Raw genomic sequence first — 18,850 nt, 5'->3', positions numbered from 1 at the left:
TGGTTGCCAGAAAGAGTGTAGAATCGGCTGGAAATGACAAAAATGGTGTGTTCCGTGCAGTTTTGTGTGCCCCAGGACCCCGTGGGGGCGCTGCCCCTCGACCCTGCTGGGGGCGTTGCCCCCTGGACCCCCAGTCGTTGTGGATATCAATCGTGAAGTGTGACAAGTTGAGAAGACTTGAAGATGCTGCAGGCATGGATTGTCTGTGTACCAGAGGCACTAGGAGTAGGTGTTGGCCGAGAGGCTGTCTTGGCGGATGCATAGAGAGCTCGAGAGGAGTCGATCATCCAGTTGAAGGCACTTCAGCGACACTTGGCTCAATGGACCCAGAGTTGGAAGCAAACTAAGCAGCACGGGTGGCTATCAAGGTCAGCTAAGGAGACAGTTTTTGTTGTCTAGTCGTCAGGAGACGACTTTTCTTTTTGGGGGGGATGATGTCGTCAAGAAATAATGTAACAGGATGTACCTGTCAGGGTAACGGGATGTATGTGTCAATGTATCGGGAGGTTCCTGACGGGGTATCGGGAGGTTCCCGACGGTGTATCAGGAGCTTCCCAACGAGGTATCAGGAGGTTCCCCAACGGTGTATCAATAGCTTCCTGACAGGGTATCGGGAGGTTCCCGACGGTGTATCAGGATGTTCCCGACAGTGTATCGAGAGATTCCCGACGGTGTATCAGGAGCTTCCTGACGAGGTATTGGGAGGTTCCCGACGGTGTATCAGGAGATTCTGCCAGTGTATCGAGATGTGTGCCGTCAGGTCAACATGTATCGGGATGTATCCAGAAGGTTCTATTATTGTAGTAAACATGTTGTGTGTGGCCGACGGATACCTTCAAGAAGGTTCCTCAGACAGTATTTATATCTTCCTTCGGGATCATTGTAATCATCATATCAGAACCTAATGTAATATCTTGGCATATGCGAATAATAAGAAGAGTTTTGTTGTTCGAGTTCGTGTGCATAATCTGTGTGCAATTCTTAATTAACCTATGCGGTAAACACATTTGCTTTCACTGATAACATCAAACAACACCTTTGATAAGGCTCACACACATCTAGAAGGTCAGTGCCAACTGCAATGCAAGAGAACCTGAAAATGGGGAATTTAAACAACTCCAGCACTATCATCAAATCACCACAAGGTTCACTGATTGCCAGCAAGATGCATGGGATTAAATCTCCCAAGAAATTCATAAATGATACCATTTACCTACAAAGGATTCACCCGAAACACCCCTTGTGCACTCCCCCAGTAAAAAAATTGGCCAGTCATCCTTGTTTGCTGCTCACCCTAGATACGACAGCAATCAATGTGGTTGATATTTCAACAGCGTGCATATAGGAAAATGAGCCTCTTATCAGATGACTTTACCCCCATCCTTCAGTAGGGAGAGTAAAGTATTACATTTGTTTAAAGGGGCTGCTACAAATTACTCCCACTCTACATAATACATATTCCACTCAATATTAATAAATGGAACTTTTATTAAAATTCAAGTGTTGCAAAATTATTGACTGCATGTATACCAGAAACATTGTTAACTTAACAGTGCCAACAAGATGGGTCTTCCAATCTAAGATACACCATCTTTTTTGCACCAAATGGATAGATTCCTAGAAAGGGGAACAAATATACCAAATGTTAAATGATTTCCAATTAAAAGAACAGATAACTTCAATGCATGCAATTTTCAGATAAAGAATCTACATAGATAAAAATTCCTAAGGACTGCATATGGAAAAAAAGGCCATATTATTAGCACTCCATCCAATATTTGTCACACACCTTTGGATGATGTGTAAATTCATACAGATACCAGAGAACAATTGCATTGGTACAGAATACACCCGTTTGCTGTAACAAAGTTGCCGGAAGTAAACAATATGTTTTGTCGATAATACAACTCCAATTAACTGCCTCAGCACCAAGAGCATCTTCTTCAAACTTACATGAACATTCATGTTATGACATAAACGTTTTATGTGCACTAAACTGAATCTGAGACCTGTAAATAAAACACTATAGTTGCATGGAATAAAAATATATGGAGGTTCAGCATATCACTTCAACAATCACCCCTTGATTTCCAAGCTTTAACCACAAGATCACAAGGATTGGCTTTAATACCCAATGATAAGTTGAAAGTAATACAGAGCAATAAGGCAGAAATGAAAGGTAAGGCTTAGACAAAATAGATCAATTTATTTCTAAAACATGCGATGAAATTGACACGCAGGCTACCAAATATAGGTTGCCATGATTATATCCAGTTCCCTAACTGCACTATCACCATTTTTGCTTCTTTTGTACCTTCGTTTTGCATACAACAGAGGCAATGATAAAACAAAATATGCTCTTTTAAACTTATTAGCAGAAAATTAACACTTCACAAGTTGCAACTCAAATAATCAATTATCCTGAAAATCGGTCCCATCATATCTAAGAGAAACTGCAAAGATGTAAAATAGTGACAGAAGTTTTGAAAATTGCCTGAAGCGTGCGAGCTGTTCGGTTTCGATCCATTATATTCAATTTTCCTTGTCCAACACCAGACTTTCCACTTTGATTTCTATTATTTCTTTCCTCCTGATGTTGAGCCTGATTATCTAGACCTGCCTTGTCTTCTAGCAATACAGTTTCTTCAACTTCATCATTTTGCTTTTCTAATTGCTTTTTTCCATCTAAGTGGACAGCACTAGGAAAACATTCATTCCTTGCAGCACAACTTTCAGCAACTTTCAACGCATTGGGCAATGGATCTTCCACCAGTGAATGCAACTCTAAATTGCTTCTTCTTAGATTCTCATTTGCACGTTTATATTCAGGAGTAGTTAATTGTTTAATGTCAATATAATCTGTCCTCAATCTAGGACCCTTATTGGCATTAACATCATCGAGATTAAACTCATTTTCCTTCCCCTTCTCTGGAACAGCTGTTGCTTCCTTTCTCACTGGATCATCGTGTCTGGGTTTTTCAGTTTCTTCTAAATCAATTATAATTGGTTGACAATCAGAAAGTTTTCTATCCGATAAAGGATGACCACTGGAATTGCCTGCTTCTCTTATATTTGACAAGATTGTTCGGTTCTCATTTAAGTTATGTGCCATTATCTTCTTGTCCTTGCTCATATCAAGCCCTCTACTAGGTTGAAAATCTGCATGAAGAACACATAGACAACAAATTACTTGTTTGGATATTACAATCTAGGACTCTTATGGGCATTTAAATCATCAAAATTAACTCACTTTCTCTCCGCGTCTCTTGAGCACCTGTTGCTTCCTTTCTCACAGGATGTATTATATTAGGTAGATGAACAGGAAACTTTCTACCAGATAAAGGTTGACCACTGCAATTGTCTGCTTCCCTTGTTTTTGACAAGATTGCTTGGTTCTCATTTAAGTTATGCGCCATCAAATTCTTGTCCCTGCTCATATCGTGCCCTGCTCATTAAGTTATAGACAACAAGTTACTTGTGTAGATATTACACAAACCATTATTATTCAAAAATTTCAATAGTATAAATAGTTATTAGATGAATCTGTTCTTTGATTACACATGCTTTATCTTACCAAAGGAGTCTGTAAGAGAATTTTCAATTAAGTATATAGTAGAGCCAACTATAATTTTAAATCTAGCATCATATGACAATAAGATTAAGATACTAGACAATGTAAACATCCACTATTTCCATCACTAACTTTTCAAAATGTAAGCTAGAAATCACTTAAAAATTGAGAGCTAACTGTAAGGACTACATACTCAACTGTGAAAGCCAATTCTAAACAATTATCTTTATCAAGGATTCCAGGTATAGCCTGTGTGACAAGGTTTGTATTTCATAAAGAAAAATCATTAAGTATTCTTGACAAACAAAATACACGAGAAAAATTGAAAGCAAACTTAGACCTATTTTTTGCTCTTAAAGGCTTGAGTGCAAGACTTGGAATTGTTTTATTCCATGATAAGAATTTTTGTTTATGAAGCTAAACATTAATATGAATCGGAAATAAATGCAGTGAAAAGCAGCGCTGGTTTTCGTTAGAAATAATATCAATTATGCAAACAGAACAAATGAAGAGCATTTTTAATGAATGGTGAAATACTAATCTGATTCCTCACTTTGTAGCAGGATTAACCATACCCTGCTAGGGCAGTCAGATATGGCCTTTGGAGAAAGCATGAGACAAATATGCCTTTATCACCAGCAACAAGACAGTAATTACGAATAGGACTCCCAATCTTGCCATTTTGAAGGTCACGCATATAGATGTCTCCTCTGCAACTGATAAAGAGGCCAAGATTTTGATTCGCAAGGTTTTGATCAAGAAAGTAATAGAGAGAAACACTAACAAAGAAAAAATTAGATTATGGATGGCAAACTATTGGAAATCTGCAACAGAGATCAACTTCCTGTCAAAAAATTTCTTCATTGAAGATTAAATGGTATGAGATTCTTAGTGCATCTCTATGGTGGAGAATCTAACATATGTGCAAAGATGGGTGGAATTTTAAAACGGGAATGAACTCCCCCTTGAATTACCTTTTGAATCTGAATGTATAACCTGCCATATTGATACTGGTTTGGAGAGTGTATACATCTGTTCCCATTGGCTAAAAAATTTCTACGTCACTGACGACAACTTACAAAATTGTGACTGTAGACAACATTTCATGAGATTTATCTCTCCTCTCAGGATTAGTGGATGCTCTCTTCCTGTTGACTTATCATAATTCAAGTTTAAAAGCTCATCTATAAACATTTTCTAAGCATATTTTGAGTCTTTTTCAAAGCTGCAAATGGACTCCAAAAACCTGTTCATAGACAGCAACCACTTTCCAAAATGATTTGTAATGAGACTTAGAAACCCCATTTATAAGAAAAAGCCTTCCCATTTATCTACAATGTTTGTGCAAGGAGGTGAAAAGATGGAATGTTGACAATATACAAAGCTTTCAAGACTGATTTCAAAGAGGTGATTTGTTGATGCATATTTGTATTCCAGTTCGTAATGCTTTCAACAAACCCAAGCATTTCAAACACGGAGCATTATGTAGCAGTATGAATATTGATAAAGTATGATTCGTACAAGTTGTATCTTGTTAGACACTTAGTCATTTTCAAATACTCTATAAATAGGTGTAGTTTTGTTGATAAATTACATGTAATTAGGTAACAAGTTATAATTGCATGTGACAGAATCATTTGCAAAGTTGTAACATGTAATCGAATTGCAAGTGCACCAAGACTTGAAGCTTCAATAAGTCAAAGTTTGTTGGGTTTCTCCCACCTTTCACTCTCATCCCCTAACATATATATAGAAGGGAGCCCTGTTGTATCTTTAATCTTTTGGCAATGCAAGAAAACTTTGTCAATTTGTATGTGCATGCTTTTGCTTGGATGTAAATTGGATAGATTTCAATCAAAGAGGTAAGTTGTTTTGAGACTTTGTGTCGATCCAAATTGTTATGTGATTGCATTTTCTTGAGTTGATTGTGAGTTTTAGTACCTTTATCAAAAGGGATTCTTGCATTGCATTCAGAGTTATAGTTCAATTGAGTTTTTCAAGACTTTGTGTTGCAGAAGAGAAAATTGTGACCCAGGAGCTTCCCATCACTAACACAAAAAACAGACTTCTTGGGACTCAAGGAGATACCATGTTCTCTGCACCTTTGAAGAACTAACTTTAGATCAAGCAGATGCTTCTAACTTCTTCTTGAGAAAACTGTCATGTCATCCAGGTAGATGACAATTATTTTATTCAACAGGGGTCCAAAAGATGAATTCATCGCCCTCTGAAAGGTGGCGCCTGCATTGATGAGCCCAAAAGGCATCCAACTATAAGTGAAGGTTCCCCATGGCGTGGTAAAAGTGGTTTTATGTTGGTCCTCCAAGGCTACACTGATCTGATTATACCCAGAAAAATCATCGAGCATGGACATCATTTCTGAGCCAGCTACCATTTGTAGGATGTGATCCATGTGTGGAAGAGCAAAATTATCCTTCAGAGTCACCCGATTCAAATTTCTGAAGTCGACGTAGATCCTAATCTCACCACTCTTCTTCCGGACAGGAACTATATTTGCCACCCATGTGGAGTGAAGAATGGGATAAATTACGTGTGCCTTCAACATCTTATCCACCTCTTTAAAAATCACGTCAGCCACCCTTGGATTGTAATTTCTAAGCTTCTAATGGAAAGCAATAGTGTTCGGTTTTAAGGGAATCTGCTGTTTGAATTTCCCTTGGCGAAAGTCTTTCAAATCTTTAACCAGGCGAACACATCACCGAATTCTTTCAATAGCTTCAAGAATTCTTTCATCACCCTTGAAAGTATTTATGAAGAGTTGTTGATTTAAGGTTTGAGAATGTTTTGGCTCTATTAAAGTGAGTTTCATTGATGGATAAGTTGATAATCTTGGAGTTCAACCCTGTTGGATGCTACAATCAGAGGTTAAAGTGATTAAAATTTGTTTGGATAAAAAGGACCCTTGATGTTTTGGGGGATTTTGTAGGATGCTCCGCATCAGTTTTTCCCTTCATGGATTTCCATGTAAAGATTTTGGTGTCTCTGTGTTTTGAGACCTGCTTCTGTTTATTTGTTTCTACCACACTGATTAAATAGTTTAAAGCTTAGTATATGATTGAATCTTAGTTTACGTTGATTCACCTCCGGCTCTCTTAGCATCTGGATGTGTTCAAGACCAAGATCATGTCACAAGAGAAAAGTGGTATTGAGGAGGAACATAGTTGATGGAATTATTACTATTCATAAAGTATTACATTTGATTTGAAACCTAAATCATGAAGTTAAATGTGAGTAAGGCATATAACAGAGTAAAATGAAGATTCTTGTTCAAGCTAATGGAGAAATTTGCCTTTCATAAAATGGATGGAATGGACCTTTAGTTGCATCTCCACACCCAGATATTCTATGGTGATTTTATGAATGCCTCATGGATTATCCAATGGGTACAAGGGTCAAAGACAGAGAGACCTACTATTCTAAACAGGGGAGACTTCAACAATGGGATGGTATAAGAGCTCTTCATAATTTCGCCAACTTCACTTCCCAATTATTTGCAAATGATACACTGTCATATAGGGCATCAACTACTCAGGAAGCCCAATGTACTAAAAGTATACTACAAAGTATTTGCTTGCCTCAGTATAAATTATGTATTCTCCTCTTTAGCACATCAGAGGCAATACAAAGAAGAATAACAGCTACCCTGGAATTCACGATAGAGAAGCTCCCATCAAATTACCTATGTGCTCCCCTCTTTGAAAAAGTTGTTTAAGGAGACTTGTGGCAGAGTACAATGCAAAAAGTGCAATACCAAGATGGATTGTTGGAAGGGACAATGGCTCAAATTGGCAAGAAGAATCGCAACACTCAAATATATAATCTCATATCTTGGTTGGAACAGCCAAGTAAAGTGCAGTGGAAATTATGCTCTCAATGAAGGAAATTTGTGTCAGAGGGTTCAAATGACAAAAAACGGACTCCATTGTCAGAATTAGGTGAGAAATTTGTAACCCTTTATTGAGGTGTTTCAGGTCTGATAAGCAGTTCAAGAAGCTTTGTTGGAAACCGACACTCAAAATGGAGCATACAAGTTTTTTAATAGCATTTTGACAATTTTGATAATTTTTAGTTTTATATCATAATAAATATTATCTACACAATTCATTTCTAATTCTAATAGGTTTTGATGACTCTTGGGATCTCACAAAAAAATTGTATAAACTAATTTTCAAATGGAATGAAACTACTTTTTGCACTGCATACTTCTTTGTCGAATTTGTCACTCTTGAAACAAGTTCTAAATACCACAGGTTATCCACTAGATATTGTACTTCAAATCCATATCTTGGATTAGAACTACTCCCAACATATGTAACCAAGGGAAGCATTTTAATTTTTTTGACATTTAGCAATGATGAAAGTGTGTGGTGCGCGAGCAAACCTAGAGTATAACCACTCAAACTTGGCTGTATTGTCTTCAATTCAGATAAAACTTAAGAATCTTTAGCAACGGCCAATCAGAGCAATTCATTAAGTTTCAATGTGGAAGTTGCCTCCTACAAGGTCACTTATATCCAAATTTCCATTTTCAGCACAGCCATATCCAGCAATGGCTACGAGACCAGATAAATTAAAACAAAAACAAAATCAGACAGACACAAGAACTTATAACCCTCCACTTGAGGATGAAAAAACCCGCCACACAAAACGAGCCCTTTTTTATTGAATACCCTTTTTTATTGAATAATAATAGAATCAAGATACAACACTAACAAATACTTGAGACTTCACACTCTAAAAATAATAACCAGTACTCGCTTAAGAGTATTAATGAATCCCTGCTATAGAAGAACTGTACACCTGAAGAATGCTGAAAATGGTATCAACAACTACCTACATGAAGCAACGAAATACTTAATGAAGAACACACAATAATGTTCCAAAAACTTTTGCTAAACTTACACGCTAATAATGACCCTCAACTACTGCAATGACGTTACCATAATGCTAGTCTAAAAGCAATCCTACAGCCACAATTTGTACGCAGTAACCTCAGAATAGTTCCTCCACGGTTCAAATGATAATCCTGCTCCACAAAAGAACAACTGTCACAAAACTTTGTGTTTCATATTTCCAGAATAAACATTGCAGAGAAACAAAAAGAGTTCTACGCTTCAGCATGTCCCATCAAATACTAGACGGTGACTCTACATAATGTTCACCAACTCAACAGTCCTATAAGTCTCTTCAGATACACTATGGTGTCTCTTCAATGATCAACACTTATGAAACATGAGCCCTTTTAATTCCAAATGCTACACTTGAATACGTTACTGTCATGGCACACAGACTAATTGCAATTACCAGGAGAGATCATACATATGTTGTATGTAAGACTTTATATAGATGAATGATCGAAGAGAAGACTCTTCACAATCTTAATTCACTCAATAACAAGAAGGGCTTTAGAGTTGTCGCAGAAGAGCAAACATCACAACCATCACATTGATGCAAGCAACTCAAGTACGCAAACAGCTCCTGCAGCTACCAAACCTCAACTCACCCTCTTAGCAAAGGAGATACCTTACCAAATTCTCAAGTCGTGGAATCTCTCACGACACTCACAATGGCTTCGCTTGTTTGTGAGAAAAAACAAAATTTTAAACATGGAGTCTCTCGACATGATAGTATTATGAGCTCAATTAACATGATGTTCACCATGGCTACTCTCATGTGTGAAATAAACACAAGCTCATATCACGGAGTCACTCAACATGATGTTGTCATGGAGTCTCTCAACATGACATCCACTATGGCTACTCCCATAAGTGAAAAGAGCAACGACTTTGTCTCAAAGGCAAAATTCTCACCTCTTGGAGATAATTCCATTACAAGGGTTATCACCTCAAAAATTTCCATCTAGCAGATAAATCCATTACAAGGATATTCACCTCAAATTTATCCATCTCAAAGAAAAAATGCATTACAATGGCTTTCGCCTCTAATTTCTCTAGCTCTAAGAAAATGCATTATCGGCAAGTAGCAGAAACCATCGAAGTTGAGACTCTCTCTTAGCAAGAGCATCATAATCCACAATACCAATCTTATCTCAAAAATATGAAAACTTCATTCTAGAAAGTGGCTTGGTGAGAATGTCAGTTGTTTGCTCATCAATACAAATGCACTTGAGTTGAATTCCATTTCTTTGAACTATATCTCTTAAAAAATGATATTTAATCTCCACATGTTTGGTTCTATCATGAAATACCAGATTACCGGAAAGTTTCACACAGCTTTGATTATCACAATGAATCACAATTGGTTCCAAAGCCTACCCAAATAGTCCTACGAGAAGCTTTTGAAACCACATTACTTCTAAAGTTGCCACACATGCTGCAATATACTTAGCTTTTGTTGTACTCTAAGCCACACATGATTGTTTCCTATTGCACCAAGAAAACATTGTAGAACCTAAGCTAAAACAAGAAACATAAGTACTCTTCATTTCAAGCACACACTAATGGAGCATCCTGGGTGTAAGAGCAATCTTGTATCACCCAAAAATATTTCCTTTATGATTCTTAAATAAGTGTGGTCTCAATGTAGAGTTGTTGTTTGTGGAGGCTTCTACTTAGTGAGTCGGTCATTACGAGCTCAGAATGTCCTAATTTCAGAGGTGGATGTTCATCTCGGATATAATAGTTTGTCGATTGAGGCTCAATGTCATATCATGAGTATTTGCGGAGTTATTGCAGAAATTTGTTGTGGAATTTTGCTACAAAAGCTTCAAGCTCATCTTTGAAGGCCTTAGAGGCTCTAAAATGAGGCGGACTGGAGCTTGTGCAAGTCAAGCCCTATAGATCAAAAGTTGAGGATTCGAGAATGGGGTTACAATAGTCAATCGGATCAATGGTTCGCAAGTTATGGTCTTCCAAAGTTGGGCCAACTGAGATTTCCAAAATAAATGTCAAAACTGATTTGAGCCAACTCTATATGTAATTTTAGGGTTGGTCGGCCTCAAGGGTTAGGGTTTGATGTCTAGAAACTTCTCAGGCGGTGTAAAATTGCCTATATAAGGAATGCACTAAGATTGTCTAGGACAGCTCTGTCTTGCAAACAGTTGTAAGGAAGGCGCTCATTTGGGTTTGCATATTGTATTTCAAAATTCTGTAATTCTACATTTGTGGTGATAATAAAAAGTTCATATTTTGTTCTCATAAATTGTTGTTATTTCTTTGTTTCTGTTATGTGTTTTGATGAAGGGTGCTACACAAAAATGAATTTGTGTAGGCTCACACATAAACTGACTGGGAGTGTTAACAACATAAAAAATATCAAGCCTAGTACTGACTAGATACATCAATGATCCAATCAATTGTTGGTACATTGTGGTTGTTGGTACATTGTGGGATCTACTAAATCTAAACAAGTTGCACATTCATGTAACTTTTTCAAATTTATTTCCATAGGAGTTGCCATTGACATGCTATCCAACATACCAAATCTCTTCAATATATATATAGTGTATTTCCCTTGACTCAAAATAATTCCATTAGGCCTTTGCCACACTTCTAATCCTAGGAAGTAATGCATCATATCAGGATCCTTCATTTCTAACTCAAAAGCTAACTCTTTCTTACATTTGATAGTGTGGTTATCGACTCTAATCAGAACTAAATTATCAGAATAAAGGACTAAGATTAAAGCTTTTTCATCAATTATATTTAAGTAAAGATTCGGATCTGCATCATCCTTCGAGAATCCCAAGCTCAATGAGTATTGATTCATCCTCTCATACCATGCACATGGCAGTTGCTTAAGGCCACACAAGCCCTTTTTTAATCTACATGCATTAAGAAATGCAGTCTTTACATCCATTTGACATAATTTCCAGCCTTTAACTGATGCAATAGCAATGACAGTTTTGATAGAAGTATATTGAGCTACAGGAGCAAATATTTCCTCATAATCTATACCTTTCTTTAGAGGGAAACCTTTTGCCAATATCTAGACTTATACTTTTCGATACTCCCATCAGCTGCATGCTTAATTATAAACAGTCACTCAGAAAAAACACTTGATTTTCCTTACGCCTACGGGCCTCCTCAAAGCTTGAACGCTCGGACTGAATAATATGACTCATTAATGCAACATAATCTGGAAATGTATGTGGTCTATCACTTTCTCTAAAAGCACCATGAGCAGAGGCGTATTTTTCAGCATCTTGCATGGTGTGTCTAGCCCACAGAGGACTCTTCCTATCTAACGAAACACTACTTGGTTCATTGGTTGGTTCAATGGGATCAATTGGATCAATAGATTCTTCTAATTAAAAAGACTCCCTCTGAATCTCGGGAGAATCAGGAGCAGGAATGTCCATATCATGACATCTCTCTTGTTCTTATTTAACTATCTACATAGTAGTCCCTTCTGATCTTTTGAATGTTATTTTTTCTTTAAATGCTACATCCTTGCTGATTTCAATTTGCTTTTGTCCTAGAATGTAGATCCTATAGGCCTTGAAAGAGTTAGTGTAATCAATTAAAGTTCATTTCTTGCTTGAAGGTTCTATATTTTATTTTTAGGTACATGAATATAAACAGGAGACCCAAAAATTCTGAAATGACTAACTTTTAGTTTAACACCTGTAAATGCCTCTCAAGGAGTTATTGTCCAAACTTTGATGTGGACTACAATTATGAGCATAAACAGTTGTCCTGTAAGCTTCTACCCAAACAAAAGTTTGCAGATTTTGATCATGAATCATAGCTTTTCCTGCCTCCATGAATCATAGCTTTTGTTGCCTCAACAATGGACCTATTCTTTCTTTCTGCAATTCTATTTTGTTGTGGGAACACAAAACTCCCTCTTAAACCTTGCTTCAATACAGAAGTTTTTAAAGACACCGGAAGACTATTGCCCTCCATTATCTGATCTTAAAACTTTAATCCATTTTTCAGACATGTTCTCAACTTGAGCTTTGAAGTCTTTAAATCTAAAATGCATTGCGTCAAACTCTTCAAGAAATAAATCCAGGTCTTATGTGAAAATTCATCAATAAAAATCACATAGTACCAAAAACCACTCAATGATGCAAGAAATATAGGTCCACATAAATCAGAATAAATTAGACCTAAAGTTTATTTTGCTCTAAGTTCACTATTGTGAAAAGGACCTTTAGCATTATTACCTAGAGCACAACCTTTGCAAATTCATCATCCTCTTGATTAAGCTTTGGAAGACCAATAACCATCTTCTTCATGGCAGAAAGAATTCTGAAATTTAAGTGAGCAGAGGTCCACATAAATCAGACCTAAAATTTATTTTGCTCTACTTTCACTATTGTGAAAAGGACTTTTTGCATTATTACCTAGAGCACAACCTTTGCAAATGTCACCATCCTCTTGATTAAGCTTTGGAAGACCAGTAACCATCTTCTTCATGGAAGAAAGAGTTCTGAAATTTAAGTGAGCAGACCACCTATGCCACAGCTCACTTGTACTAATGCAATAATGTGCTAAAGCTTGAACAGGACACATTGAAAGTCTATATAGACTCTCTTGACAAACACCAATTTCACGAGTTGTGTAACAACCACTCTTCCTGGGTCTTAACTAACATCATATCATATCAAAGAAATACAGTTAATACTTCATATTCATAGGATGATAGTTATAACAGTGATATTCATGTGAATGAGATTAATGGTTATAAAACAGTTCGACGCAAATTTCATAACTAAGAAATTGAAAACACCACCAATGATTTTAACAAGGAATTTAAAATCTACATACCGCAGGATTCAAAACCGAAATCCGTCTAAGGATGCTTCTACAAAACCCAAGTTAATCCATATATGCTGCTTAGGAACAAATAGCTATACCACTTTATCGAAACACAAATACCATCAAATGCCATTATATCATTTAGGGCATCAAATACCACTGTATCAATTAGGGCATCAACTACCACTGGATCATTTTGGGCATCAAATACCATTGTATCATCCCTTCTCTTTCCATTGCTAACTATGGCAATAACATTCAGTTAGAAAATACGTTCATATTCATTATTCACATAAATGAAAGACAGAAATAACAATCCATCATATAAACCAATCTCTTGCATATAAACATATTTCATGTTCAATTGGAAGATCAACCAATCTAACTCATTACCAATTACATCGACGAGAAAAGTTACTTTCATTAAAGGAAATAGTTGAATCGATGATATAAATCAATCCATCATAGCTTCTACTTGTGTAGACATCATCAAAGTAAAATACCTGTTACCAACAAATGTTTGAATACATAACTTATCTTTGTCTCGTGCATGTCCTGACATCTTATGGAGAGGGAAAACATTGTCAGGGGCTTAACCTCCCAACCGCGTACCTTTATAATATCCCCACATAATCTCATTCAAGAAAGGCCCTCCCTACCCAGAATAGACATGGAGCACCTTGACCAGCCACAAGGCATCTTGCTACTTAATTCCACCACTCGACTTGACAACTGAGTATACTTCGACAATCATAAGCTAACTTGGATTTTAACGTTTTCTTTTGAGATGTTCATGAAATTGAGGATATGATCATAGTTTTGCTTTTGTTCTTCCTTGCAGGATTCCTCTCCTCTCCACCCTTTCACACTGGCTTCACTAGCCTTGGGTGCATCCCAGGAGACTACTATTAATAATGAGATCTTTTATCACATGATTTCCCTTGAATACCTTTATGATTCTTACCTCAGCCAATATACAACAAATACTAGTAAGTCAGAATATCATAACAAAGGATTCAGATTTATACAAGATTACTTCATGCTTAATACAGCAAAGAACATGTTATGGGGACTATCATTCGCTCCTATTTTATTATCATGCAGAGATTTAAATAAAGAACAAAGCTTATACTTTTCGGGTTCAAATACTATGATGACCCGTGGTTGCAAGCCATGGTTTTTTGCAGGTTGTATTCATTGATCATCATTTATTTGATAACAACAGAACTTGGTACTTATGCAAACTATAAACACGACTATCCTCTACCGATAGCAATAGATAATTATCTGTATTGGAAGAAGTCAAGTATCGAAAAAGAAATAATTGTGATCAATCCATGACTTGTAATACAATATCAACCAGCCTTTATGGAGATAAATCTTGGGATATGTTGTACTCACGTTACTCGATGCTCAGTCCAAGTTGATGATAGAAGGAAGAAAGAATAGGGAGAAGGTGGAAAGGAAAAGCACTGAACTATCCTTTCAGAGATGCCACTCAATAATAAAAATGATTGTGTTATCTCCCAATTACCTACAACTGTAGGTGATTTATGATTTCACAATGCTTGGTTACAAGGAACATCAGTTACAAGAACAGTTTCACAAACTTGAAAAGTTAGAAGGTGAATGCCAACTTGAAGGTGGCCACTGCTTATCGATATGGAGTTATAAAGATTATATTTCCATGGTTTAAAACAAGAAGCATTTATATACATATATAAATATAATTATCGTCTCATCATGTTATTGTGTTTTATCTATAATCGTACCTATATATATATATATATATATATATATCTGTGTGTATGTGCGCGCAAATTTGAGAGTACGTATGATTTATTATATTCTCTCTGTATACGCACGCACATATATATATACACATATAAGTATAATTCACAGATATCGACAGAGTATCACAATGACATCATATATATTTATATATGTGAAATTCATATTGTTGATCACTTCTGAGGTATCAAAATAAGAGAGAGGTAATAGTTCTTTTCATAATTTTCAATGTTTAATGTTATAAAAATTGACCAAGGAGCTCCTGGTATTGTCCAACGTACTCTCTTGCCTAGTCGTTTATCCTAACCCGTGGTGATTCAAGATTTGTACCTATTTACCCAGTGATGGTGGTGAACCCTGTGCCCAGTTCTTTTCTAGCAATTCTTCCACCCTGATGGAGCCTTAAATTTTTTGCAAATTATAATTTCCATTTACAGCATTTCACACGATTTTTCACTCAATCAAGTTGGATAGTGTGAACAGTTATATGCAAAATATATAGTGTTGAGGGTATAATTTGAATTGTGCAGTGACATACAGAGCATAAGAGAATTTCAATATTTGTAGATTTACCTTGAGGTTGCTGGCAGCATTTTTTATTTATTTAAGCAATCTTTGGAATGAATCATACAGATGAAGTGGCATATTTCAGCAATCAGAAACAGAACATATAAAGAGTTATGGACGGGTTGGGCACTACTTGATTAATGAAGATCTGTATATTGTTTTAAACTTTGGGAAATGAATTCAAAGATGCACATTCAGATTTGTCTACAGCACAAAACATTATTTGATTATATGTTCAAGATAGTTGCAGCAGTTAAGGGTATTGAAATATGAACAAATTATACAGATTTGGCATAGGATTGAAGATATTTGTTTTCTTCCCCAAGATATCTTTCCAGAAGTTTGATGATCAGAATAAGCATCTCAGCCCATGGCATTCTCTCAAATATATGGAATTGCTTATCAAATGATTCAGTCACAGGATTACGATGTTTCTTGTCTTTGTCCACCAATGTTCTATCTTAGATTTGGAGAGAATAAAAAACCCTGTTCTGGGAGTATCCTGAAGCACGTGAGAAGTACCATTCTGAAAAAACATTCACAATATTAAGAACCTTATCATTTTGCAGGGCTTCATACGTTAAGGATATATGTGTTGCTAGTCATTTTTGTATAATTTAATAAAGTTTCTTTTCGTATTTCTTACAGGTCTGAAGGTTCACACTGGAAATATGACGCTTGATGCAACTTCACAGCACTGAACGTGGTTGAAACCCAAGGACGGAATGAGGGCCCATGGCTATTTTCAGTAAGGAATTTGTGTGAAAAAATAGCACCATCACACAGCCTCAGTTATGCCTGGGATTCATGCTCCTGCTATTTGAATTTATTTTTTTGGATGAAGTTGCCAAAAACATCAAGTAACTCTCCATCATTTCCATTAAAAATGATTGGAGACTATATGCAAATGATTTGAATTCAAACAGCACGAACTATTTGCACATCAATGCAGAACAAAACAAGGTGAAGAAAGTAGAAGGATTTGAAAATACAATATCACTGGAGGCATTCCGTATATATGACAGTCCAGAGTTTTGTGGCTTTCTGAGTCTTAGTATTAATTTCGCTTAAGGAATTTGATTTGCATTTGTGCCGCAAATCGAATAAGCCAGAAGGTTCAGAAGATATACAATCATTTGAAACGATGCCCAGCCTGGCCTCCCAATTCGAGAACAATCATCTACAAATGCACCGTATTTGCTGTAGGTCTAAGAAGATATTCGATGAGAATAAAGACTAGCCTATGCAGATATGAAAACACCAAATCACTAATATCTTCACGGTTTATAGAGTAAAGAATTGAAGCATAACCCCAGATTATCTTCTACCTTACTAAAATAGTATTTGTAAATTTGACATAGGATTAATTATTTTATGAAGGGACACGATGGTTTGGGGAAGCTTTCCCACTTTTTTATTTTGCTATAAATAGGAGATGTAAAAATCAAAACGGGAGATATTTCATTTTTTTATATTTTAAAATTTTACCTATCCTATGCTCAATGATATATTTTTATTCTTTTATTGATAAAGAAATGATTTTTTGAACTAAGCCTGTGGATGGTGGATTATCGAATGAACTCTTGTGCGATTATGGAGTTGAACTGTATTGGATGGATCATCCGTAAGGAGTGTCTCTAGTATAATTTTATTTCAGGATCAATAAGAAATATTTATTTTAATTTATTTGCATTTGAGTTTTAAATTATTATTAAGTTGTGTCCTTTATAAATATTTTATTTATTTTTTATAAATATTTTAAAATTCCAACAAGTGGACTGGGTCATTATTGCATTTTAAATTTGATGAACATTGATATTGTGAAATATTTTATTGTTTCCGTATTTATGTCTAATTTGTCTCCGCAAGAGTTAAAGTACATCTTAGACTAGTTTAAAATTGCGTTTATATAATTGATCTGTCATGTCTGAATCGTTAAAAAATTTTATAGTTTAAATACATTAAATTTTATAAAGGTGTACGTTTCAACTAATAATGTTGACTCTATTGCCCATTTAATTAAGCACTGGTCTTTTATTCTTGATTCATAATCCATATGCTGGCAACTGTCTCATTTCTTTCTTCTGAAGAGTTAATATATTCATTTGTTGCATTAACTTATAATTATTTTTTATTTTAAACATTATCACATTTATTCAATTATTCATTTGTTATTCGTAATTTGCAAATTTGGAGTTCTCTTATAATTCTTGCAATTAGGAAAACTTTTATTGTATTTGTGTTTTAACCGATCTTCTTTAAGCATCTTGGATATAAGGTTGTTGTCCAGGATCAGGTACACCCACCTTGGTTTTGCACAGCCAAAAGCGCAGGGAATTTGGATCGCATCAATCAGTCCCGTCAAGTTGGCCTTAACCGGTTGATATCCCAGCATTGAGTGGGCAAGGCTCGTAGGATTTCAATCTACGGTTTTGGGAACCAACACACCCCTTTGGTGTGCTCCCTACAAGAAAATTCTCCACAATTAAATCGTATTCTCAATATAATAATAATTACCATAACAAGTTATTAATCATAAACTATGATAATGGCTAACTATCTTTTCAATTCTCATAAATTCTTGATAAATAACCAACTTTCCAAAATAGCATTAAAATATCATCATAATGGTTAACTATCATGCCAACTTCATATGAGATTATAATGATTAACCATCCTACCATTTCACATGATTGTAATTAATTTTACCTATCAACAAACTTCACATGATACCTCAGCGATTATATGAACATTTCAAATGCAGCCAAAAATTGGGATGTAACAAGTTGTTTTAAGGCTATTGTTTTTCTTCCATGCAAGCACCTTACCTTCAGCAAATGAAATCAATGCCCTTTGTCTTCCAACACTGAAATTGAAATCAAATTTCTCTTAATTCTTGGAACAAACAAGACATAGCTTAAATGAAGAGGGATGTATGAATCTAGATGAAAAGTAGTCCCAATACCTTTCACTGAATAACAAGCATCATCAACAATTCTTACTTGCGAACGAGTATCTTTTTCCACCAAATTAGAAAGATTCTCTCAGTATCCTGCAATATGACGTGAAGTGCCACTATCAAGTAACCAATTATTACTATCAGTTGAAACACTGCTTGAAGGGGCTCAGATAAATAGAACCCCTATGAATTGTCATTAGATTCTTTATGAGGTGA

At 35.8% G+C, this 18,850-nt stretch overlaps 1 protein-coding gene across 1 annotated transcript in view; it reads right to left on the bottom strand.

Annotated features, from left to right (window-relative positions):
- LOC149570607 (uncharacterized) overlaps window positions 1–18,850 on the bottom strand; it is a 110,514-nt gene that overhangs the window by 78,149 nt on the left and 13,515 nt on the right. Inside the window, exons 2-3 of the mRNA XM_089823183.1 lie at window positions 3,251–3,445; window positions 2,495–3,159 (exon numbers count right to left, since the gene is read on the bottom strand). Of these exons, the coding sequence (XP_089679309.1) occupies window positions 2,495–3,159; window positions 3,251–3,445 (860 nt within the window). The remainder of the gene's footprint in view (window positions 1–2,494; window positions 3,160–3,250; window positions 3,446–18,850) is intronic.

Source organism: Cupressus sempervirens, chromosome 3, assembly GCF_028749045.1.
Source record: "Cupressus sempervirens isolate cs-2001-9-10 chromosome 3, ASM2874904v1, whole genome shotgun sequence".
NCBI lineage: Eukaryota > Viridiplantae > Streptophyta > Pinopsida > Cupressales > Cupressaceae > Cupressus > Cupressus sempervirens.
The sequence above is the reverse complement of the archived record's forward strand: the minus strand, read 5'-3'. Positions and strand labels throughout refer to the sequence as shown.